At 40.3% G+C, this 26,362-nt stretch overlaps 1 protein-coding gene across 1 annotated transcript in view; it reads right to left on the reverse strand.

The window, feature by feature from the left end:
• The window catches only part of ARID5B (AT-rich interaction domain 5B), a 217,739-nt gene that overhangs the window by 95,477 nt on the left and 95,900 nt on the right, over positions 1-26,362 (reverse strand). Inside the window, exon 4 of the mRNA XM_063133076.1 lies at positions 18,336-18,566. Coding sequence (XP_062989146.1) covers positions 18,336-18,566 — 231 coding nt within the window. The remainder of the gene's footprint in view (positions 1-18,335; positions 18,567-26,362) is intronic.

Raw genomic sequence — 26,362 nt, forward strand, 5'->3', positions numbered from 1 at the left:
GTAGCTGGTTAGCTATTGTGCAAACAGAATGCTGCACTAGATGGACCTTGATCCAGTACGGCTCTTATGTTCTTATGAGATGCATGAGCAATATCTGTTTTATTTGTTTTTTTACTAAAAAACAAAACAAAAACAGTGTTGTAGACTGCAATCAGGAGTAGAAGAGTGCTGGGGGGAGAAGCTGCATGTTAATTTCCCTTCCTATTGTTCGTCTAGTCAAAGTCTCCCTCTCCCTTGCCCTGTTGCTTTTCTGGTTGTGGTGGAAAAGACACAGGCCTTAGCTAGACCTAAGGATTATCCCAGGCAAATGGAGGGGTCGTCCCTGCCTGCTCCCGGGATCCCGTGTGTCATTTGGATGCACAGGGATGATCCCGGGATATAGGTCTGGTCTAGCTATGGCCATAGGGTCTCAGTACATTGTTCTCTGTACCTGTGGTGAGCCCCTCACAGCTGCTTTTCAGTTACACACACATAAACACACACACAAACACAAACACACACACACACACACACACACACACTGGGAGACTGTCCATGCACCTCCAATTTAACATCTAGTTTGACCCTCAGTCACATACAGGGAATACTGGAAGTGTTTGAAACCGTGCCAAAATGAGGGCTTCTGCAAAAGGTACTTTGGCCCCTTTCACAACTAACTACAATCTTGATTAAAATCGCTCCATAAAACTTCAGATCTGTCTCCTGCCTCACCCTCTTTTATCTGCTTTATAAATACCTAATATTCACTCATTAACCCAGAAATAGTTTCGCTACATTCTATAATGCAAGGTTCTCTTTTCATTTGCAATGGCTTGTGAAATGCCTTTAATTAAAAAACCTGGAAGAATTCTAAATCTGGTTTGCAGACTCATTTCCAAGGCACTGAGGCGTGCTGTCTCCTTTTTTTAAAAAAAAAAAAAATCCTACAAGATCCATGTAAATGTATGCACGTTCTATAATAGTCACATTTTCCTAGTTGCATTTGATCTAAATAATGCATGAAATGGATTCACATTTCACGTGAAATGTTCACATACATATGCACACTCCCCCTTTTAAAATTAGGCTGGCATTACTGGAATCTTCCTCCTCTCGCCATTTCTGTTGTGTTGGGACAGAGTTCAGTTCCCACCCCCAGCAGACTATCCTTTCACAACAGTCACTATGAAACCCCACTAGCAGCAAGGAGTTAAGTGTTACCCAACAAGAAACAAATCAAAGCTTTGATCATTTTATGTTGCTCTGACAAAGATAAGGATGGAAAAAAGACACATGCAAATTATTTTGGCTAAGAGTAATTAACTAATTGTGTGTTGAGAAAAATTAAACAATGTTCGCATGAGTCACTAGATGTGTTTTTTGTTCTTTGTTCAACTTTCTGGCACACCCTGTGTGCTTCCTTTCTTGCTTAAAAGAAATACACACTGGAAAATATGCTTAGCATTTGGAGCTAAGGGCACAGGCACATTAATGCAAAGTTTGCTGTTCCATATTTAAATACAGCATAATTGAAACTCAGAACTTGCCTGCACACTTTACTTGCATTCTAGAATTATCCTTTTATGGCCCTCTTGTAGGTAATTGTGTAATAGAGGATAAGTCTAGAATATGAATTCTAGAACTGCTGTATTAAGCCTTTTCAAGGAAGGAATGTTTTAGCCTCCCCAACGTGTTATGTTCTGATTTGCTTATCAACCTGGAAGTAGGTAAGCATCTGAATGCTATGGACACCCCCACTGCGACCCAACCCAGAGTGGTGGGTGAAGATAGAAACAGAGGAAGTTGCCTTATAATGAGCCAGTTCACATGACATGATGGGTTATTTAACCCACAAGGACCCACAGTGCATGCAGCCGCCATTATGAAATGCAACTCCCTTTCGGGAAGATTGGGTCACGGTGTGTCATGGGAGCCTTACATGACCCTACTACTAATTGAAGGTTATGTGAGAGTTGTTTAACCCTCAAATAACCCACGATGGCCGGATTAGCATGACACGCTGCTGCATACATCCAGCATGCACCATGGCTCATCGTGGGTTAAATAACCCACAATGAGCCCACCATGTCATGCGAACCAGATCATTGAGTCAGACCATTGATCCATTCGGCCCAATATTGTCGACACTGACTGGCAGCAGCTCTCCAGGGCGGATTCTGTCTTAGCCCTACGTGGAGAAGCCAGTGATTGAACCTTCTGCATGCAAAACCTGTGCTTTACCACTAGCAAAGGGACAGCACTGCAATGACATTCTTTCACACTAGCTCCAGACTTTTGAAGACATGGGCAAGGTCTTTTGGTCATAATGTAGCAACTTGACATGGGGGAGGGGGAGATAATTATTATTCTACCCCCACCCCCCAGTCAAATCAAGAAACATACAAGATAAGAGAGGTCAGGAAGAAAGATGTGTCACTCTCTGGCAACTTTTCTGATTCCCTAGGGAGAATCCTAAATATCTGAACTCCTTCCACAAGCTAATGGCAGGTCACTCTTAAAACAGCTCAGCTGACTGTACTGCAATTATCAGCATTGCTGGCAAGTAAACAAATTAATGAACACATCAATGCAAACTCCTTGGAGTATATATACATTTGGATACAGAAATGGGGAAGACTATTTATTCAAGCTGTCAACCCATTATTATTTTTTTAAAAGGTGAAATACCTTCATTTTTACCAATGATTTCCTTAATTAATGAATAACATTTACATAAATTTACATATTACCAAAACTGCAATATAGGTGGCTTTTTGAGAAGGTGAAGGAAGTGTAATAGTTTACAATCCAATACACAAAAGTTACCATCCACTCTTAGATGGATGGAACATCTTCAATATTTTGTTTTTAATTCCCTCATGTAATATTACACCAGAACCCAAGCTAAACAAACAAGTGTCTCTTTAACTTTCAGGCCTACAGTTCCATCAACAATACTAATATTTAACACCTCCATAGCTCTCCATAGTGTTTGAACTGTTTCAAAAACATTATCACAGTAATCCTTATTAAGTTAGGTGCCGATTATCATCACCGTATTATTGCAGATGGGGGCGTGGAGCTGACACAGAGGACGGGAAGACAGAGAGGATTGCCTAACCCTTAGGCCATGAGTTCATGGCGGAGGTGAAATCTGAATGGGATACTTCCCAGATCACTATTCACATCCTTATTAAGTGAGCTGCACCCACTGTTTAATCTACTGATTAAATCAATTAAAGTCTATACACACATGGTAGTTTTGCAACCAGTCCTTTACTTGGATGTGTGTGTGTGTGTGTGTGTGTGTGTGTGTGTGTGTGTGTGTGTGTGTGAGAGAGAGAGAGAGAGAGAGAGAGAGAGAGAGAGAGAGAGAGAGGATGTGCCCTTCAGTATGCGTGCTTAGGATTGTAGCCTTTGCCTCATTACTCTGGTTGCCTCATTACTTTGCCACTGCAACTTCCAGCTCTGTTCCAATTGATAATAACCAAATGGTTCTCTAGAAGGAACAAAATACAGCTTCTAGTGAATTCAGGTAAGCTGAATTAGGCCTATTCCTAAAAGAGCATTAGCTAAAATTACATTGGCTTTCATTGGAGGAGAGCTTCAAGTGCTGACATGTACTGCATGTCATGTGATACATAATAATACTCTTAAACCAGTCCTGACATAATATCTCCCAAAGCATAATAACCACAAATGACTGCTTTAGTTAAGAACTAGCCAGAAGCAAAATAGAGCCGTGTAAAAGTAGATTTAGCCATAAATACCTCAACAATGTTTTATGCCACTTTGTCTTTAAAAAAATTAAAATTAAAGGAGCCCTATCATAATTAACAAGGAGGGGACAAAACCCCACCACACCATGTTCTTTACTATTGTACAGGGGCTATGAATAGTTATTTCATAGCCCCACAGCTGCCAATGCAGTAAATTATGCAGGCACCAAGAAGCATTAAGCAAGAATAATAACAATTTAAATGAAAGCTGATGTAATTCATGATAAACAGTCATTGGAAAATATTACGTTGTTGTCTCCCCCACTTTTTTAAAAAGTAGGTTTAATCTGAAGAATGAGTCCATATTCTGACATAAATCGCTTCTCTTTTCCATTGTGTTAGCTTTAGGAATGTTGGCACTTACACTGGATTAAAAAAAAAGAGTCTCTCTTCTGTTCACAATAATTACTGATCTCACAGTATGAAGACCTCAGGGAATGTAACAATGTAAATTTGATAGTGTGATTGATTGAAAACTCTTCCAAACACAAAATGCAGGAAGCCCTTCAAAAGCTTCCAACACGAAACACAAAAGGCATACAGGGTGGTCCAAGGGGAGGGCAGAACTTTGGGATAACGTATAAACAAAGATGCTGTCTAAAGAAAGCATATATAACAGATGGCTTAAAATAACCATATATGATTTGGTTCAGACAACATTAAAATTACAAAGGTTGCAACACACAACATTACCTATTGAAGAAGGCCCTGACAGCCCTTTCTCAGGCTACGTGGATGGAACAGATTAACCTGCCCTGAATGGACATGATTCTGCTTCCCTGCTCCATGTATGTGTAACAGCCCTTTGTAAAAGCCAAACAGAAACCTTCCCTCTATCCTGCCAGGTGAGCCGTAATTGCTGAGCTGGGCAATTTATTTCTAAGAGAGATCCTTTCACACTGCACACTGGATGAACTGCCAGTCCCTTCTTCCTCAAAGTTTAAATTATTTTACACCAAAGAGGAATGAGCAGGAAGAACTCTAAATGCAGCAAAAGTCAACTTTCCACAACACATTATCACTTAAAGGAAGGGGGTGCATAACACCATTCAGTCCAGAGTCTGAAATTAGCTAAACGCACCACTGGAGGCTAGGATCTAGTCTAGTGATCTACTGTGGACTGTGTGCATTCAGGCTTCAAGAGCTCTTTTCAGATGCAGGACAGAGTAGGGTGTGCAACATCAGCTCCTGCCATTGGCCGGCAATATGAAGCCTCTGGGTTGGCCAAGCTATTATAAGTACTGGGAGTCTGGACTTCTCCCCTGCCAGGTGAACTGAATAGTGCCTGCTGGTTGCTGTACTCCAATTTCAAGCGCAAGTCCCTGATCTCAGGGATCCCGAGCTAGAGAACAGGCAATACAGATCAAGTCTCAGGGGTGTGGACTGTCTTGGTCTGGTCAAGACATTAACAGTCCTAAAATGTTGCAGCCTCCCGCAGATTTCATTCTGTTTTCAACTGCTCCAATATCGTGCAGTAGGAAACTTCTAAACCACAGCAAGAATTTTACATATGAGATAACACATGGGTTCTTGTGGTTAAGGAACTAGAACAGAGCTCAAAGAGATCTGGGCTTCTAACAGCTCTGCCACATACTTCCGGCATATTATTTTTAGGTGGGAAAAAGTGATTATGAGTTTATACTGCATTCTTGCAATAATTTGATTTGATCATGAGGGGCAGAGTTATGACTGCATGTCCTGTATTTGTCACTCCAGATAGTGTGGTTTAAACAAATGTCCCTTTCATACATACATTCAAGAAAGTAGGCTTTACAATTATGAGGTATAAACATTATTGTGATGATTATTTAATATCAGTAAGCTCTAGTTTGCCTTCTTATATAGTTACTTTAAAGTTGCTTTCTTATCAAATCCCCTTCCCCAAACATTGTTTTTTTGTTTTATAATTTATGATTATTTATAATTTAGATAGACCTTTAAGGTCATGTCGTGTACCGTATCGTGCTGATGGCTCCTTGGTGCTCCAGTCCCTCCTCCAAACCCAGCTATATCTGGGGGCTATCTATATGCTATGGAAGCAGCAGGGTGTCTCCGTATCTGCACTGTGTCACTGATTCGGGGACACTCTGGGGCAAAGAGCCAAACACCTGACTTATTTTGACTTTACCTGCCTGAGCAAGATCAGCATAGCTCTTCCCTTTCTTCCTGGGTGGAAGGCGACCTCTCATTGGTGAACCTAATGGCTGCCGGAAAGCCTGTGCTGCCTCCCTCTGTGTACATAATTTGTTGCCTCCCTGTACCAGCAATATTGCGGGGTTTCACAGTGGAGAGGCGCCATGAAGGCAGTGCCATGGGATAGATATATCACATGGTCCGCAAGCTCCAATGCTATTCCAGTTGCAGTTGTTGCTTAAACCACAAAACATAACTAAACAGTATGAACAATAATAAAAGTCATGATAAAATCAAAAGAAACAAATCAAACCAAAGAGTACCATATACATAATGCCCCCAGTAGAGTCCTAACTCAGATCTAGGCCAAGTTAAACAGGTGAGTCTTTAAGACCTGCCCCAAGGCATTGAGTTCCCACTCCTGCATTTCCCACTCTGGAAATGGCAGAATTGAAGAACAAACTAAATGTTCTTCTAATCATACATAGTGAAGCTGTATGTAATAGGTTTCTTTACTCCACTGTAAGTACATTTGACCCCAGTTCGAATCAGGTCCACAATGCTCGGGGGGGGGGGGATTAAACCTCCCCACAACCCATTTTCATCTCAAAATTCCATCTCCCTACATGGGGGTTAAAAAAAGAAAAAAGTCTCCAATGGTGACTTTTTTCTAACTTCTCCCACAGGGGGTGAGATTTTGGGACAAAAACAAGTGGAGGGAAAAGTTTAAGCCTCCCTTCCCAGATTGCTGCAGTTCCAGTCTGAATTAGGCTATGCATGCTTACGCTGGAGTAAAGCAACCTATGACGCATAGTTTTACGATGTGTGATTAGAAGCATGTTTTTAGTTTGGCCTTGATGCTACATGATGCCTGGTGCTACATGTTATAGCTGCAGCAAAGGCAAATTATCATGCAGCGATCATATCAAACATCTCTGCATGATCACTCTAAAGTGTACGCAGTCATTTGGGTTGGAATGGAACACAGATCTTTCAACTACCAACCCAAAAGTTGAAGCACAATGTGCCTCCGTAGAAGAGATGCCCCTCAATTAAGTTCTGCAGTGGTGCTTGGACTAAGCTGATGAGACTATCAAAATCAAATCAGTATCTAACCAAGAAGGATATTATAGATGCAGTATACAGGAATCAGACTGTTTCTAAAGAGAAACAGAAGAAAGAACCAAAATATAAAGACAAAACAAGTTATTACAAGTTTATATTTGCACTAGAAGTGTTATTGCAGGGACATGTCCTACCATCAGTCTAACTAGTGTCAATTCAGGACAAAAACATGAATGTGGATTAAATTATAGCAGAGTTGCAGGAGGGAGGCACACTGTGACCCCATTATCTGTGATTTTTTATGCTTAGAGAATGCAACTATTTTACACATTACAATGAATGACAGAATGTAAAAATGTGCAAATATTTATTCTGAGATTATGGGAAGCGGGAAGCAATTAAAGCTAAAAATGTTTAGAATGAAGAAATCATTTAACAAAAGCAATTATGCTCAGCATATAAATTGCTCCGTCTTCAAATTGTTATTCCAAAGCATACTCAAATCTATCACTGGTGTATGTGTGTGTTTTTAAAAAGCAACTATATGTATTATTTCACAACTGAAAATCAATCATCATAAGCAACATCTGGGTATCATTAATAGCTTATTCCACAGCTGGATTAACAAAATAAGAAAAAGGCTTGACCAAGAATTCAAAACATTTCCAGATTTCTCATTTTAAAAGACTTCAAATTTATGCTAACAACGATGGGAAAGAACTTTTACATACGCACACACATAGCACATAACATTGCTATTCATTAATCGTACTTCCCTGTGGCTATGCCCTGTTTTCTGTTTTGTGAAAGTTAAGAACTGCAATATTTAGCTAAGACACTGTACTCAGAGTTTTAGAGATTTGCATATTTTTCAGACTGCTAAGGATGCCACATTAAAGCTGCATCTGAAGAAGTCTCAGAATCCATACAAATACAAGTGCTTTTAAACTCCAAGTCACATTTTTAAGAACAGAAACAAATGCTAACATTTCTGGCCTTGCCATGCTTGTTTCTTGGTATAGTATTATGCAGTATTTAAATACATGCCCTGATAATTTTGAGAAGATCATCTTGATAGTCTTGAGAATATCACTTGGTTTAAAGTGATCTTACAGGTATAAAGACAGAGCAATCCTAGATCCTCTGGCCAGGAGGTGTTAGAATAGGGTGGATGCTAGCAGAGAGGAGCGCTGCCGACAGGGGGGGGGTACATCTGCTCCAGAGGCCTTAGTTACATCCATGGAGAGATCTGTAGGTGTAATCTACCACAGAAGTCCCCCAAATGGGACATTCCAGGGGCAGCCTTGGATCTGCTATATAGGCCATAGCTAGATGGTGCGAAATCCCAGGGTGATCCCCGGGATCGTCCCTGTGCATCCACATGACACACAGGGGATCCCGGGATCAGAGAGGGATGATCCCTCCTTTGCCCCAGGATCTTGCCCTCCCCTTTAGCCCTGGTTTTTCCGTGGTCTTGGGCTCAGCCTGAGAATGCGGAATGTGTGGCCAGGCACCGTGGGTTGACCCAGCTCCTCGAGATTCCTCGAGAGGAGTCAGGAGCTGCGCACGGGGCACAGCGCTCCTCAGGAGCACTGCGCCCGTCAGAGGTAGGGTGGGGGGAGTGGGGAAAATAATTTAAATTAAAAAAATTAATTACTTTTTGAGCACAAGCGTTAATTTAAAAAATGGTGGGCGCGACACCTCTCCTTCTGAGGTCATTGCACGTCGCATGTAAACAGGAGGGATCTCGTAATAAACCCATCGCGAGATCTTCCCTCCTCCATCACGTGATAACAGGTAGGTCTAGCTAAGGCCACAGACCCAACCCCTTTCTAAGCCCATCTCTACTCATTCTGCTTGGAAATCTTAATGCTCCAGTGGTGTTTCCCTCACACTAACAGGGCCATGAGAGTATGTTCTTCCAGATCAACAAGAAATGAGGGGTGGGTGTGGGATCATAATGCAATTTTGGGGAGAACCTTCTTACTAGTTCACCAATAAGCCATGTTGGCATCACATCTTGTTCTGCCCTCAGAGGTGCATTGGATTCTATAGTTGTGTCTACACTGTCTGGAAGTTCTGCTCCAAGAAGGCTGGAAGTAGGTCCAATATTACAAACCACTTAAATTAGGAAGAACATGATACATGATTACCCAGCACCAACAGGATTCCTAGAATCCTGCAAATGCCAGGTATCAAGGACTCTTAGCACTTCAGGTAGAGATGGAGAAAGATAGGAGAAACCAGGTAAAAGTTCCCAGTTTACAAGGTCATTGTGGGTTGGTCCACATGTTCAGATTAATCACTTGATGACAATTGTAGTGTGTGACATGTAGATGAGCCATCAAAAACAAAACACCACAGATAGATTTTTGTTGTATCACCTTATATCACAGCCCAACTACAATGACTTTAAGCAGAGCCAGCTCAACTACAAGTTATTTCATTTCATTATTTATATCCCACCTTTCCTCTAAAGAGCTAAAGGGGGTATGCTTACCCCTCCCCCAATTTTATTTTTAAAAGAGCCCTTTGAAGTAGGTAGGGCTGAGAGATGATGGGTGGCCCAAAATCACCCAGTGAGCTTCGTGGCTGTCTGGAGATTTGAACTTGGGTCTCCCCAGTCCTTGTCTGACACTCTAGACACTACATTTCACAGACTCAAACGTCAAGTTATAAAGAGTAACAAGAAATTCACTTACATGTGTGAATTGGCCCTGTGTTAAATACTTGTAAAATTTAGGTATATCAGGCATGGAGCATTAGACACTATCTTACTTTCCTATCTGCCTACCATTTCTTTGCATCTAGTCATAAGCAGCTCTCCTTATGGCTTAACCCATGAAGCATCTACTGGAAATTAATGACCCTTACATTTTTCATTTCCCTTATTGGGCAGTAAAGTACATGCATTTTCAAAAGCTTACTCAAGAATATTAACCAAAGGCTGAATCACAACCAGCTTGTAAAAAGTTCTTTACTGATACATTTCTGTTTAATAGAAATTACTAGCTTACCCAGAAAAAGCAATCTTTTCAGGAATATTTTACCATCCCAGCCGATGTGGGTGTTTGAAAGGAAATGAGTGCATGGATAGAGTCTAGTCATGCGTGAATGCAAATAAAGTGGGATCATGATGAAGAACCAGCCCCCTTTGATCTTCTGTTTGTGGCCTTTTATGCAAAGGGTAAAGTTGCTACTAATGCAGCCCTGCCTTCTGGTTGACTGGGGAAAAGCTGGTTCTTATTAAGCATTTTGGAACACTTGTAGACCTACCATTTTACACAGCATTTTAGTGCAGAAAAGTCTTATCTCTTATTTAATTACTTTTTATTGTGAAATAGCAAGGTTCTTGTAGACCCTTGGGAGAGGAAAACAGTTGACGTTCTTAACATTTAGCATCCATGTTAGCAATTCCTGGAGATGGCTCCTATGGGTGTATACTAGGGTTGCCATATTGCCTGGTTGGCAAAGTTTTATCTGGATTCTAGCCATGCTTCTCAGTGCCCATTTTTACTATTAGCTGGCCAAGATTCCCAGCTTTCTTTTAAAGAGAGAGAGAGAGAGAGAGAGAGAGAGAGAGAGAGAGAGAGACTTCCTGGTTCATTTTGAATCCATTCTTTTGGACTTCCCTGTTTTGCTGCCATTATTATTATTATTATTATTATTATTATTATTATTATTAATTTATATAGCACCATCAATGTACATGGTGCTGTACAGAGTAAAACAATAAAAAGCAAGACCCTGCCGCATAGGCTTACATTCTAATAGGCCTACATTCTGCCTGTAGAAAACAATTGATAAATCCAGAACTTTAGTGTAGCTGTGATTGGGCAGTAACATCTCCAGCCCAAGCAAAAGGTAACCACAAAGATAGGAATTCATGCTCTTTCTAACTCAGGCCATGCTATCTCCTGCATTTGTACATATTACCCATATTCCTAGGCGGAGTATGATAACCCTGCAGTGTAATTCAGTGTTTCCTGGTAAGTATATGTGTGTGGGGGGGGGGTTGTTTTTGGGGGAGAGTATGCAGCCAGGTAGGAAAGAGATGATTATTTGCTTTCCTACTCATCAGCAAAAAAGGAGGGGCGCTTTTACAGGTGGGTTTTTGACTGTAAAAACAGCCTGAAGGGAAAGAGTTCATCACACTTCCCACTTTGCAGAACTCCCACCACCACCCTCAACTTGCATTATCCTTTAAAAAAACATCAATAGCCTTGAAACAACCTGGGGGCTGTCTATACGCAAGGAAAGCCCTGGGGTGGGTGTGCAGTGGTGCTGCATTGATTATACAATGCAGCAGCCACCACACAGCCATCCTGGGGCTTTCTCGCGAACCTGGGAAGAAAAATCATTGGGGACTTAACCAGACTTTTTCTCTGAAGTGAGGCGAGGACAATGCATCCACCCTCTATCCTTGCTCTGGAGTCACAGCAGAGGCATAGTTGGCTGGGTGGATGGCGCCCCGGTTGGTTGCTGTCCACTTGGGCAGAGGATGGCCTGACCGCCAGAAACTCTGACCTTTTGCTGCAGCGTCAGGATTAGCGCGAGGTTTTGCTTATTGTGGCGGCAACCTGCCATTGTATAGGCAGCCAGCCCCCCAGATGTAATTTGAGCCTCAGGATTGCCGCGGTAGAAGTTACTGCTCTCACTCCTCCATCCCATCTGGTTCCTTTCTACCAATGGCTTATTTGTTCTTCCAGCAAAAAAATCATCTCCCCAACCACTATCCCCACCACCACGATACTGCTCAAGTCAAAGCAACAAACAGCCCTCTCTCAGATTCTCTTACAGCCCAAATTCAATGATAAGCTGTATGCAGAAGCCTCATGCTCCACTGACCTGTATGTAGCCACATACACATTGGATATTTGCTCCAGCAAAGCATCACATGATATTACCAAGTCAACCTTTGAAGCAGTGTGTCACTCCTAATTTTCCTATCTCTATGGTGACAGTCAGCTTTATTTCTGTCACAGAGAGCTAGTGATGCAACAGGCTAGATTGTAGAAGAAACTGCATGTTATCTGAAAGGGCTTTTTTAAACAAGTGATCTTGGACTTGGCCATTCATGGAAGTTAGTGGGTCATTTTTACAACATCCTGAGCCTCCAGCACATCTCCCACTCCTTCTCTTGGTTATTCCACTTAAAAATAAACCCTGGAAAACCCGATTCTTCTGAAATATCTCGGGATTTTCTGCCATGTGCAGTCAAAGTTGCATTACAATGCACCCACTACAGGGTGCTGTCCCACTGAACTATATGAGATAGGAGGTTTGAAATTACAGGCCACATGGTTGCTGCTCTGTTCCCGTGTAATTCAGCTTGTTTCAAATGCAGAAGAGAAGCAGGAAGCAGAGCAACGGTAAGTAAATGCAATTTCCCTTTAACCTAAAGGGCTTTGAAGTCTGCATCTAGTATTTGTTTCACACAGACCACAGCGTGCCTTCCTGCCCTCCCTTGGACCAAAAGTACAGAGTGCTTGTTTCACTCCTGCCCAATACCCTAAAGCATATCATGCAACTGTGTCAGTTGGGCAGGAAAGGTCTTTTAGACTGGGTTTTCAGCTGGACTTTGAAGAAATTAGTCTTCCGTTCTGGAGCCCATGCTGCATGCTCTCTGTGGAGGCAGACACCCCCTCATGTGAATTTCCAAATTAGTCCACTCTCAGTTGCCTGTGTTTAGCCTCTGGTTGCCAAGGCCACACTTTCCAACTTCCTCTCCCAGTCCTATATCCCATTGTCTCCACCCCTATGATAATCCTGAGCCCCACTCTTTCCCCCTCCCTCCTAATTCCAGATCTCATTCTGCCCCCCGCCCCCCCCCGCCATCCTGCTCCTAACCCCCAACCCTAAAGTACAGCGTACAAAGAAAACTAATAGTTTTATGTTCTAAACAGTTATAATTTGCACATCATGCAATTCTGACCACCTGGGTTTGGAGTGGCACCCTTATGTGCACACATTTGAAAACAATTAATTGAGAATTCAGCGTGACATCTTGGGGAACCTGGGAATCCTTAGAAACTTAGCAGACGTTCCTCAGTGAGAAAACTATATCTACCAGGACACTATTGGGTGTGTTCAAGGGTTCACTCACAGTTCACACTGGGTAATGATGTGGCGTTGGTATTGTAACACTGCATGCAATTAGACTGGCACATGAGGTAGAGGAGTTCAAATGATACTCCCTGGGCAAGGACTGTCAAGGCAAGCAAGGGGCTTTTCCTGGCAACCACAAGCAGGTGTATTTGCGTGAAGCAGCAGACGAAGCCTGCTGCACCAAATTGACTTCTTCTAAAGATATATACAGTATGGACACAAATAATTCATTTATAAATTTGCATTTAGAAAAAATTAGGTGCTTTACAAGTGATGTTGAAGATAACATAATAATAACAAGAAGAAGTTGTTCCTGCATTCACTGTAGTTAAAAAAATTAACAAAATGGCCAGGTTAGATAATTGCCTGATAACTGTGTTACTGGGAATTGACAAACCTAATTTGTCTGCTCTCATCATTTTCAGGGCAACTCCTAGCTTTACTTCTTTAGGGAAAAAGACACAATTCTCTTTCCTTTTTTCTTTTCTTAAATTCCTACTCTATTAGTCCTAGTTCAGAATAAATCAGGAGAAGACTAATAGAAGAACAAAATGTTCCTGTTTAAAATTCATTTAAAAACAACAACAACCAATTTAATGTTTTAATTAGTTATATGTATTTTATGGTGTTTTTATTTGTATTGTACCCTATCTCGATCCAGAGGGAGAGGCGGGAAATAAATAAATAAATATATTATTATTATTATTATTATTATTATTATTATTATCTGAGAAGAAGCTTCATTGTAAAACATTTCTTTCTCTTGAAGCTTTCTAGAAAGCATAGCAGGTCATATGATGTGAAGAACTGTTTCTTTGCAACAAACTGTATCTGTCACTCAGGTGCTGGAGTTCCCAGGGTAAGTGTACATTGTACACTGTAAATATTGTAAATAAATAAAAACATTTTCCAATAATGCATAGTTCCAACCTGAGTCCTTGGACTACAATAATTTTATTTCCAGATTGTTTCACATTACAGACTTCTATGTTGCTTAATACGTGATCTCTGTATACAATATATGTTTTACTAGTGTTGATTATTCTTAACAGTCTCACTTTCTTCCTCTGCTTCCTGAGGTGTAGCCTCCTCTTTTATGGAAGATCTGTACAGTGACCTAATCTTTGTGGGCATCTTTTCCTTAAACACCTTTGCTAGACTAAAAAAAGAACATTTAAGATTGAAATTCAAGGCATCTGGCCTATTTTTACATGTTGGAAGAATTAGACTCGCATTCCTGAAATCTAGACCACGTCTCAGATCTGATTGATAAACCACCGTACCTTAAAGTAATCCATTTATCTACTGTACCACCATGCCTGTGTTTAGATTTAGCTGTCAACACTTTATACATGTGACATCAATCTACATGGTATCAGTATAAACTGTTTGCGTAACCCAGTGTAGTACATTCTATTGTCCTGTCAATGGGGAGAAAGGATAAAATTGTACTTTATCAGCTGCATGCCGTCAATGTATTAAAACTGACACTGCATTTGGTAATGCAGAGCCAGAATTATACTGAAGGTACTAGATTTACTGTTTAGTACTAACTTACTCAGCAGACCTTGCAATCCTTAGTACATCATGAGAGCAATCCACCCAACATCCTTCATTAATCTCCATTAGGCCTATATAAGACAGTGGTCCATATTGTTTGTTAACGAACATTTAAAGATGGATGTGAAATAAAACCAGATTTTATTTTATTTATTTATTTATTTGTTTTATTTATTACATTTATATACCTCCCCATAGCCGAAGCTCTCTGACTAAATCTTGGGTCAGGGATGTCTATTATTTTTATTTTGAAATTTAATAGTTTTCTTACAAATGAAAACCTAACAAAGAAGACTGAGCTCTGGCCACAATATAGAAAGAAATCACTTGTGTGAACAGGACTCCTCCGAATGCAAATCTATTGGGGTTGTGACCTACTGTCTTAAAAATGGTATTCAACAGTGGATAAATCTGAAGACAGGACATTGGTACATCTCTCTCTCAAATGAGAGACATGACAGCTAATTTACACTTAATGACACTCCCCATGCAAGCACCCTGGAAGCGTGGCAGGCCACAAGCACATCAGACTCACATGGAGCCCCAAAAAGGGCTTCTACAATCATGCGTATCACAATGATCACATAGACTGCCCGCCACTGCTACCCTGGAGGTTCTGACGGATACCAGTAGCACGTCAACATGGGCTCTGCCAGTTCACGGACCCACAGCAGCAGTGGCTTTGTGGTCCTGAGGGAGCCGCTGCAAGTGCAGACCAGATCATGAAGTATACCCCTTGCAACGGTTATGATATTTTCACAATAGCTAACCTATAATAGTTTACCTGATAATAATTATGTTACCTCCTCAACTATGGCAAAACCAAGTTATATTCATATTAGCTAGCCAGCTGAAAGCTCATCATAATTTACTCAGAGGTTTATCTCATAAACGAGGCCAATACTCCTGGACAGAACATGCCAAAACAATTTCTACAGCATCCAGGAACGTGCATCGGTGCTTGCGGAAGCCAAGCTGAAAACACACACAGACACACACTCTATCTCTGATGACAAAGGAATAGCAGTGGTGATATTACTTTCGTTCACTGCTGGTGTATAAACCATCAGAAAGCAAATCAAGGGTGCTACAACACCATCTGATGCAAAGCAGTTAATATTGTAATAGCTGACGATAATCACTACCTAGTTAATATAGCAATGCTTCATAGTCCCATAATTAATGGTGATTTCCATAGAAGCTGAGACAGTGATCCTTTTAAAATAGCGGACGGTATGGCAGTATGATAATTAATCCCCACTGGTTGTGTACATGGTGGTGTCCACTTACCATTTGTTTTTACCTGAACATCATTGGCTATCTGCCATATACTACAAGAGTAATAACTGTGTATCTGTAGCATTCAGACATATAAATATCTTGTACGTTAAAGACAGGCAAAAATATGGTTATTTACTCGCCCAGTCCTAAGCAAGCTTACTTAGATGTAAATTCCACCGAAATCAATGGGACTTATAATTATAAACAAGCAGCAATCAGATTTTATTTTCCATGCCAGATGCCTTAATCGCTAAGGCATGATGCAACCATGGTGGGCGATTACATTTAATGAAGGTCTGAAAAGGCCACTACTTTGGCTGTGGCCTCTAGATCCTGCCTCTGCTCTTCTAAGTTACAGGACAGTATATTTTGCTTGAATATTTGGAGGAACTTCTTAACAGTAAAGAGGAGTTCAACAATGGTGGGCTGTACCTCACTGAAACTGAGAAGAGTTATCTGCTGGGAATGTTCTGGCTCTCATTTCCTGTATTGAGCAGGGGGCTGGACTAGATGGCCTCCAAAGCCCCCTTCGACTCCATTATTCTTTAAGTAAATATGAACCAGAACCTACTCACAAAGGCCCTAACTCATATCCAGTTATAGAATAGACCCTGTCCCATGATCCATTTTCCACTAGGATGGAAAAGGGTGGACAAATCATGTGAGAAGAACCTACCGTATTTCTTTGATTGTAAGATGCCATCGATTGTAAGACGCACACTAATTTCAGTACCACCAACAGAAAAAAAAAAAAACCTAAGACACACCGCAATTCTAAGACACACCCCATTTTTAGAGATGTTTATATGGGGGGGGGGAAGTGCGCCTTAGAATTGAAGAAATATGGTATTCGTGTAGCCATTTACATGTGAAGGGCCCAGATTTTGTGTGGTGAATGATGGCTCACTCCGGCCCCGTCACATAATAACATTCAATTAGTTGTTACATTAATTCCATACATATCAGTTATGTAGGGTTTTTTGAGTTTTTCACTTATGTATCATAATGCTTTGTAATTATTATTTTAAATATTAAAATGCTACATAAAATTTAGTTGTCACTTTCTATAGTTTTTTTAACTTGCCTGTTATGAAAGTGATATTCTTGAATTTTATTTTCATTATATTTCATATAAATGGTTTATAGTATATTTATATATTATACCATGCCCCAGAAAAAGTATCTATATTGAGAATACGTTGGGCTCAGTAAATATACTTCTGTGGACCTGAAGGCTTCCTTGCTTCCTGCCCTTCATTCTACATCCTACAGCCACATATACAGTCTATTTGCTAAGGCAATTGGTGAAATGTCCCCATTTTAAAAGAGCACCTCACAGGTCTTTGCCAGAACTGAGTTCCATAGCCTCTGCAATCCAACCAGCTCTAAAAACTCTATCAAGATAACAAGATATCAAGATAACAAGCTGAAGTCCTCACACACAAGTCTGAATACTGCCACAGAAGCAAATGGGACTCCTTTGGAGTAAGCAGTTTAAAGACTGTAATCATAATAGCACATTTTCTAACCACTACTGTGCCCTGTTGAGAATAAGCTTTTCGGAGTCAATTTTGATGATGTGTCAGATCCAATTTGAGCTGATAGTGCTCACATGAGCGGTCTACTTGCGTGAGCAATACAAAAGCAGAATTACTTTCTTTAGCTGAAAGTAAAGTACTATGATTTTTACATACCGGTCCCTGATACACATTCTGGTAGGTCCCAATTTAAAACAAACAAACAAACAAGCACACACAATAAAAATAACAGGTAAAATTGCTAAAGAGCCCAGAGGTGTCTTTAAAGTTTCCACAAAATGCTGAAGAGGTCAGTCTACAGTTTCAAATTTGAAAGGCTTGCCACTTCTGCAGCACAAGCCATTGCACTGGAAATTTAGAGGCAGCCTTCAGCCACATGCAAAGTTGCATGCGTAGAGCTACATTGGATTGTAGCCACAGTGGGCAAATGCAGCAATTGAGTTGCAGTCTGCAATACTTTTGAGCATCCTTCTATATGGGGGATACAAAATAAGAAAATGTGGTGGGCCACAAAGAACAAGCAACCTAAAACAATGGTCCTCAACACATACATGTTTAAGAACAAATGGAATGGATTAACTTTCAAGGTAACTCATTATGCATCTAAACAAATCTTCGATTTACACTAGATAATTGAGCAAAGCTAAGATGTGCTTTGCTTGTGATAAATAGCTGTTTTTAAAAAATGAAGATTGCTAATAGTTATGGATGCATCCTTGGTCTCTAAGTGAAGATGGAATACTTCTGGCATCCAGCAATTGAAATATACATATCTTTGCTATTTTTGAAAGGTTCATCCATTATTACTACCTTCCACTTGCAAAAATGGAAGCAATTTTAACAACAAAATGTTTTTTAACTTGCAACAAGTAAGAGAAGAAAAGTGACTTACCAAACTCATCACAAATGCTCTCATTTTCAATAAGAGTAGGGTGATCAAACGTATCTCGACAGTAAAGGATTTGTGGGTTTTTGCTGATAACAGCAATGCCCCCAAGGGCTAATACAAACTGGTCTGCTTGTACAGAGGACGGTTTGCCCTGAATGCGTTTCAGCATGGAACGATAGCGACAGTATTGTGGATAGCTGAGGATCAGTACATTTGAATCTTCATCATCTTCACCTGCAAGAGAAGCAATGAAATCACCTTTATTTATTGCCCCAGCTGTCATGTCATCTTATACATTAACCAGGTATTTGGAAATTATGCCAGATTCTCAACCCAAACACTTTATACTGTTTTCTGGTGGGGAAGCAAGGGAGAAGAAAAAACAAAGAGATGGAGAATGTTATGCAATGCTACCTCTTCATATTCAATTCCTTTTCTCTGCTGCCTGTACTGTATTCCTCCCCCTTCTGCAATAATCTAAAAAATATTTGTATTGCTGTAAAGCTTAAATCTGTACAAATACTGCACAACACCTGCACAGACTAAGCATAATAGCGAGGGACTCTACCGCTGCAAGTGGAGGCATGTATGCAAGACACATGTATGCTCTAATGCAGGGAGTTTTTTGTTTTTGTTTTGAGAATCAGGGTGTTAATTATTAATACAAATAATCTTAACAGAGTTTCTCACATCACAAGTTATCCCATCAGAATTAGTGCAGCCAGGTTTTGGGATGTCCAAAGTATTATAAGGCAGTGCAGGAATATTGTGGCCTCTAGTGCAAAATCCAATGTATTGCACAAAATAAAAATAAACGTAATTGTTTGTTTTAAAAAGCAAACACATTCCTAGTCTGTGACAGTGGATTAAAACAAAAATCTGAAATGCTTTTGCCAAAATTTCAGACACCAGAGAAGATTAGGATGGGCATACCAGTAGCCAGGGATTAGGACATCTTCACTAGTATGGTTACCAGGTCTGCTCATATAGATTAAAAATGAGAAGCATACAGTCTTCACATGATCAAACAGCCCACCATGGCTTATTTATTTAAGCCATAGTGTGCTGTGCTGTGTGCAGGCAGCCATTTTGAATATTCAGTGCCGGGCCACAACTTGTCATATTGTGTGAACTCAGGTGATGGGAGTTGTGCAAGGATTAAACAAGCTTTGCATAACCCAACAGCAGACTATGGGTTATGCTAGGGTGGTTTAATCCTTACATAAGCCCTACTGCCTGGGTTCCCACAACACAGCACGGTATGGAATATCCATTGAATATGCAAATTCTGCTTGACACAAGCCTCAGCCTACAGTGTCTTAAATAAATAAGCCACAGTGGGCTGTTTTGATCATGCAAACCAGGACATTGAATATATATAAGCTACATATAGTGGTTTTTGGAAAGTATTCCAATCGTCTAATTTGGAATTATTATTTAGAATAGTGCAGTACACCACCCTCCCTTTTTAAGATTACTTATTAATTATGATGGTGATGACAAAATATGCCCTTTAGCCCATTTAAACTGTTTTTACAGGTTTTTTTGGGGGGGGGGGTATCTGTTGTTACTTAATTGATTGTGTTAATGACTGTTTGAATACAATAGCCATTTAATACCAAACTGCAGCTTTTCTCATCTTTACAGCTTTAAGTTTGCTGCCATTTAATGATCCACTTCTGGATTTTACTGACCTCTTTTCAAAACCATCCAACCAGCACACTGCTGTTGATAAGATAATGGGCAAAGATTAAATAAGACAGCAGCCCAGTTCTCAGTAAAATAAATATTCGGCACCACACATTGTCAAGGGAATTAACAGAGGGGAAGATTAAAAAAAAAGAAAAGCTAAATTTGCTGATCCAAGAAATACAATAACTGAAATGGAGCACTCTGAAATATCACAGCATTGCTTTATCAGCCATTAATGAATGGCAGTGGCAACAGATGGATCATATGAACCAGCCTAAGATATTGGTCTGACCTTTTACAATGGAGCAGGCCAACACTCACCTGCATTTCAGTTTCTTTCCACTTCATTCCTTAAAAACGGTAACTGCTGCCTTCTACCTATGCATAGCTTATTCATGAAGGTCAACAATGACCTTGTGTACCTGGCACATTGTAGTCTGCTGAGAGGGCCTCATCCTTTTTCTAACATGGTGAGCTCAGTCATTGGGGGATAGTCAATTCATCTGTTCAATATTGTTTTGCACTGCCTGCCACCTCCAAGAACAGCTCCATACTGTAGTCTGCTTCCTTGTAAAAGGAAGACTTATGGCGTTTGTTCCAATATTTATTTAAATATATACATGTTGAGTTGTGGGGGAGGGCAAGCTCTCAGACTGATTGGGCTAATCTTCAAAGCAGCATCAGATCAACAGCATATCCACCAAGCTCACTCAAAGATCACTGCTTGTCAACCTGCTGTAAAACTTAAGACATGTATCTTTTCCATTGGCTATATTATAAAGCCTATTATTTTCCACCTGCCTTACACACATAGTTTTCAGCATCCACCACGCAGATAGTTGTGGTTTAAACTCCTGGCTCTGGGACCGTCAACATGGACAAAAAAATGCCTATTAGACAAGTATCTACAAAAGCCTAGAGAGATAAGCCTTGTTTTCACGGAGACAGCAAACCTACGTTTGGCCTGAACTACTTCAGAGTGCAGGGTGAGGTTTGCAAGATTGAGTGCTTCCGCAAGAAGGAAAAAATCTCTGCACACCATAAACTTAGCAGACAGAAAACTAGGCCAGAAACCTGTTTTTTTTCTTCTGTGTATGTGTGTTGGGTGGGTGGGGGTGCCTACGAGGGAGCCCATATAAATGTAAGTGGTTCAGCTCAGACACAGCTGGCTTACCATCTCAGTGAGAACTAAGCCACACATGACACAACGCCCAGTTCCATAACAATATGATTCTTCCATATTTATATGTATTCAGTTTGTTACAAAGTTTCACTATGACCTTGCTATGCATTATTATAGTATCAGACCAATGCCAAGTTGCAAGAGGTAGGCCCATTTTCTACTTCTACAAAATTCCTATATGAAAATTGTTAACTCTCAAATATGAGTAATCTCTTATCAGACCTGAAGATATATTCACAACCGTACGGCCAGAAATCATACGGTTTGGATGAAACAGTGGATTTGGGCTTTAAAGAACTCAGCACCTCCCTTCTTATTCTTTAACGTTTTTTGCCATTATGTTTTCAGACTTTCAAACCATAGACTCCAGAGCTATAGAAACATTAGCAATTTTTTAAAAAATAGAAGCTGGATAGAATGTTTTAAGGATGTTTTAAGGATGTTTTAATCATGTATGCTATGTTTTTAATCAGTTTTTAAATTCACTGTTGTTCCCTGCCTCGATCCAAGTGGAAATAAATTATTATTATCATCATCATCATCATCATCATCATCTCAGACATCTAACAAGACCCCTTTCTGAACACCACTCAAAAACGCCTTGGGGGGCTATGCAGTCGCATGGCTCATGTGTTCTCAACCCCTATAGCAGAACTGGGACTACAAGCTTTGATCTATTCAACTGTGTGATTTTACATAGAGGAACATATTCTGTATGTCGGTCCAAGCTCTTAAGCTGCATCCTAAAAGAGTCACACACAGAAAGCAATATTATGTGCCATGTTGTAGCTAGCAAAAATGACAATTTTAGACCTGTTCTCCTGGAAGGAATCACTTTTCTAAATACTGTTGCCTTTTATCTTCCCACAGAGTAAGCTGTAGAAACCAAAACAATTCCTTGTTCTGCAAGTACAGGTCACACTTTGGCAAAGAGCGCCTGAAACGCAGATATAGAAAAGATTAATTTGTTCTGCGGGAGCGGAATTTGGTGACCACAATTTAATCCATTCTTCGCACACATACCTTTGCCACAGTACCTTCTCTTACCTCACAAGATTTCCCAAGAACTCATATCTCAAGACAGTCCTTTCAGTCAAATTTCATTGCCTCAATTCTCATAAAAAGGAGCTGGTGTATATTTTTATTCTACCCTTTGTCCAAAAAATTCAAATTAGAATTTGTAGATTCACAAAAAGCCTATGAGTTAAATTAGGTTGTATGAGAGAAAGACAGTGACTTGTCCAAGACACCCCTTGTGCTTCACAGCTGAGCAGGGGCTTGAACCTGAGTACCCCACAGCCAAACCCATAGTGGTCATAGCTCATTCGAAGAGCACTTACTTTGCATGTACAAGGTCCTAGATACAAGCTGTCGCAACTCTAGTTGAAATTAAATTACATCAGGTAGCAGGGCTAGGAAAGAAGTCCCCTACAAACCATGGGTAGCTACTGCCTGCCAAAAATTTGAGTTAAATGGATCAAGGGATAGACTCAGTATAAGGCAGCTGTGGTTCCTCCTATCAGTGTTGGGCTTCTAAAGGTGCAGATTGCAGGCCTGGTGTCATGTATATCTACTGCAGAGTGCTGCACTCTATCTTCACACAGGTATCGCTATCTTCAGTCTGGATTAGGAGACCGCATTTTCCTTATGAGCCAGGATGTGGTCAGGTGTTTTTTGTTTTGTCAAGGTATATATAAACGTATCATATAAACCTTTGTTACAAACCACTTTTTTCCAGTAAAGCACATGATAAAGTGACTACATGAAGCTGCTGCACACTATTTTGTGCCAATCTGATGACATTTTAAAGCAACCCAATCACTAAAATTAAAAGCAAGGCGCTGGTTGCAAGACTGATTTTCTAACATTGTTGTTGTTGTTGTATTCATTATCATTATCATTATTATCTTCTTCCTCTTCTAACATAACTCCTAGCTACAGAAACAAAGAAACAAACAAAAACCCTGACTGCCAAACCTAGCTAGACAATGTATGACCAATAAATGCTTTGTCAGGTATTTTCCACCTTCCTTTATTCCCAAAAGGTTCAACAGATCAATCTAAAGAGAGACAAAGACGGAGTAAACCTTACCATTTATTTAAGCAAAGGCAAACAAAAGGTTCTAGGAAGAAAGATTTTCTTTCAACCACGCCTATGTGAGAAAATAAATCAAAGACCTATTTCCCTCCCACCCCCCCAAAAAAATACAAAGAAGAGGGATATCTTTCAACAGAATCCTAACTGTACTTATATATTATTGTTTCACCCTGTCAAGATAACTTGCTGCTGGTATAAGCTAAAATTTAAATATGATAATCACTTCCTTGTTAAGGTGTGTGGCTAGGAATTACTGTGTTAAGATCTTGCTGAAGGGAAGCCCAGTAAGATGTCAGCTTCAGCCACATCATCTGCATGCAATAGAAGATTATACCTTCCCTGGAGGTGCAATCATAAGGAGATACTATTAGCTACCCCTCCAGCTCCCCACTTCAGTAGCAATTTCTGACCAGACAGCAAGAGGGAGAAGGATGCCATGAATATTTGAGTTTTCTCTCAAGTCTCAAAATTCTGGGGTTGACACTGCCTCAACTATACTCAAGATTAGAATTGGTTCATACTGCTGCCACCAGTTTCAGCCAATGAACACTGTATGGGGGTCTAGACGTTTCTTTTCTTTCTTTCTTTTTTAATGAAAACTGGAATACTATTGGGTCATCCATCAAAGGGCACGGCAACGGTGGTCATACCATCATACAACCCACTTTGGACGGGTTGCAGCAGTGCAACGATTCCCAAGCTGGGTCCACCCTCATTCAGCCCTTGTAACACAAGGAAAAAAGCAATCTAATCTAAAAGCAGCCAATTGTGTGTGCACCCAGTGGTTTTGGTAAGTCCTAGTCAATGGAATTTGGGATGATGATGGAGTTTGGTATGAAATCAGCTTCATTTATCTTTAAACACCACTATTCGCATAGTCATTCCCTATGTGTCCAGATCAGAAACAACCTTCTAGTGAGGCAAGTTGAGTTGAAGCCACTGCATCAGGTAACAGATCTTGGGTACATGAAGGACAGCAAAATGGGAAGCAGATAGATCTGACCCATGGAGCACAAACCCCATTGAAATGAAGAAAAGCTGAAGTGTGACCATTCAAATGAGTGCCATTTGGATTTTCTATCTCAGGAACCAAAGTTCCTTGAGCAACTTTGGTCCAGATAGTCCATGAGGAATATTTCAAAAGCCGGTTTTTCCTCATCATGGGTTGTCTCTGGCAATCAGAATGTATAGACAACCACAGCCAAGTCAACTCATATTGATTTTATCACAGATTCAGCCTTAGGAAAATGATTGTTTTAAACTGGCCCTCTAGGAAGGCAGGATCTGAATTCAGGTCAAAGTCCAATGTTCTCTCCAGTAAACAACACACTGACCTTCTCAAAGCAATGCAGGACAATTCACAAAGGGGGAATATGAATTCCTGATCCACCCTTTTTAGATCAAAAGCTCCTTACAGACAGAACAAGGAAATACATAAAAGTAGCTTGCTCTTTGTTTGTGTTCAGAAACATCACACTATAATGATTATTGCTAACCACCATAATCCACTTTTAACATCAGTAAGCTTTTTTCCCCTCTTTAAAAAAACACACAGAACAATCTTCACACCAGGATTTTATAGAGCTTGATGGAAAAAATATGCATGTTCCTTCCTGCACCTAATTACCCCAACTGCAAAAATCTGCCAAGTATTCTGCCCTTTAGTTCTTTTAATCGTATTAGTGCAAATGCATTCCGATGCCAATAGAAACAAACATGTAAAGTTTTTTTTTCTTAACAGATTCCAAATATGCATTGGAACTATTTTTGAAACACTACCTTCCCCTTTCCCAGCTAGCAAACATGAAGGCATAATATGTCTTCTTTGTATCTAATCAAATAGAAAAAAACAATTGTACTTATATTCGTTAGGCAGTATCCCATAAGAAAATAAATAAAGTTACGCTAGTACCTCCAGTGTAACGCTAATGTTAGTTGGCGCAATGCAGTCAATCACTTTATTACGGTCCAAGACCAGCACAACATTAATTCAGCAACAACAACCGTACAAAGTAGTACAGATCCTTAGTTCCCATCTCCCAGAGATTTAACAGTCCTCTGAGGTTAATAGGTTATGACGTGTCCTCATAGCCAAGTGGCAGAATTTAGCAACCTTATAGGTAACTGAGGGGTTTCTATCGGCAAGGAGGAACTTGGTATAAAATTCATCGGTGTTACCTAGAAAGTCCTGTAGTAGAGGATGGATTAAGAAAATAAATAAAGTTACGCTAGCACCTCCAGTGTAACGCTAATAATGTTAGTCGGCGCAATGGATTTTCCAGGGAATCCCGTCACACCATCTAATGCCACTGGTGTTGCGCTAGAGGTCCCTTGTGCTAGCGTAACATAATTTATGTTAGCACTCGTGTCACATTGGATACTGCCCATGACTCTCTAGCTATCTAGAATTTAATAAAGGGGAACAAATTGGATACTGCCCATGATTCTCAAGCTATCTAGAATTTAATAAAGGGGGACAAAGACTATTAAACTGGGGGAGGGCTGTAGGTCAGTGGTACAGCATGTGTTTTGCATGCAGAAGGTCTCAGGTTTAATCCCCAGCTCCAGCCTGAGAACCTGGAGAGTGGCTGCCAGTCAGTGTTGACAATATTGAGCTGGGCAGACCAATGCTCTTCTTTCATCATGGTAGCTTCCTATGTCTCACACTTACCCTTGTTTGGACATAATATGTAAATATCACCCTTTGAGGGATTTATCAGCTTTTGCAGAGCCACTTTTTACTTAGCCATGTAATGTTTTAGAGGCAAAACATTAATGAGTTCAACACATTGTATGATTAAACATAATCTAGTCTGGACCCCACACCTCAACGGGAGCCACTTTTTGAAAGAGTTTATGCTTCCTTCTGATTTGTTATTACATATTTCTCCAAGCTTTATATTCTTTATAACAACCAAGCCAAGAGAGAAGGCCAACTTTATACACCTGCCACTGCTCCCGCCTTTAGTTTAGAGATATCGATAATTATATTGACATTCCCATGTCATTGCTATTCTCTGTAAGGGAGAATTCTATCTTCTAATTAGGCATTTCCTA

The sequence above is a fragment of the Elgaria multicarinata genome, chromosome 8 (assembly GCF_023053635.1).
Source record: "Elgaria multicarinata webbii isolate HBS135686 ecotype San Diego chromosome 8, rElgMul1.1.pri, whole genome shotgun sequence".
NCBI lineage: Eukaryota > Metazoa > Chordata > Lepidosauria > Squamata > Anguidae > Elgaria > Elgaria multicarinata.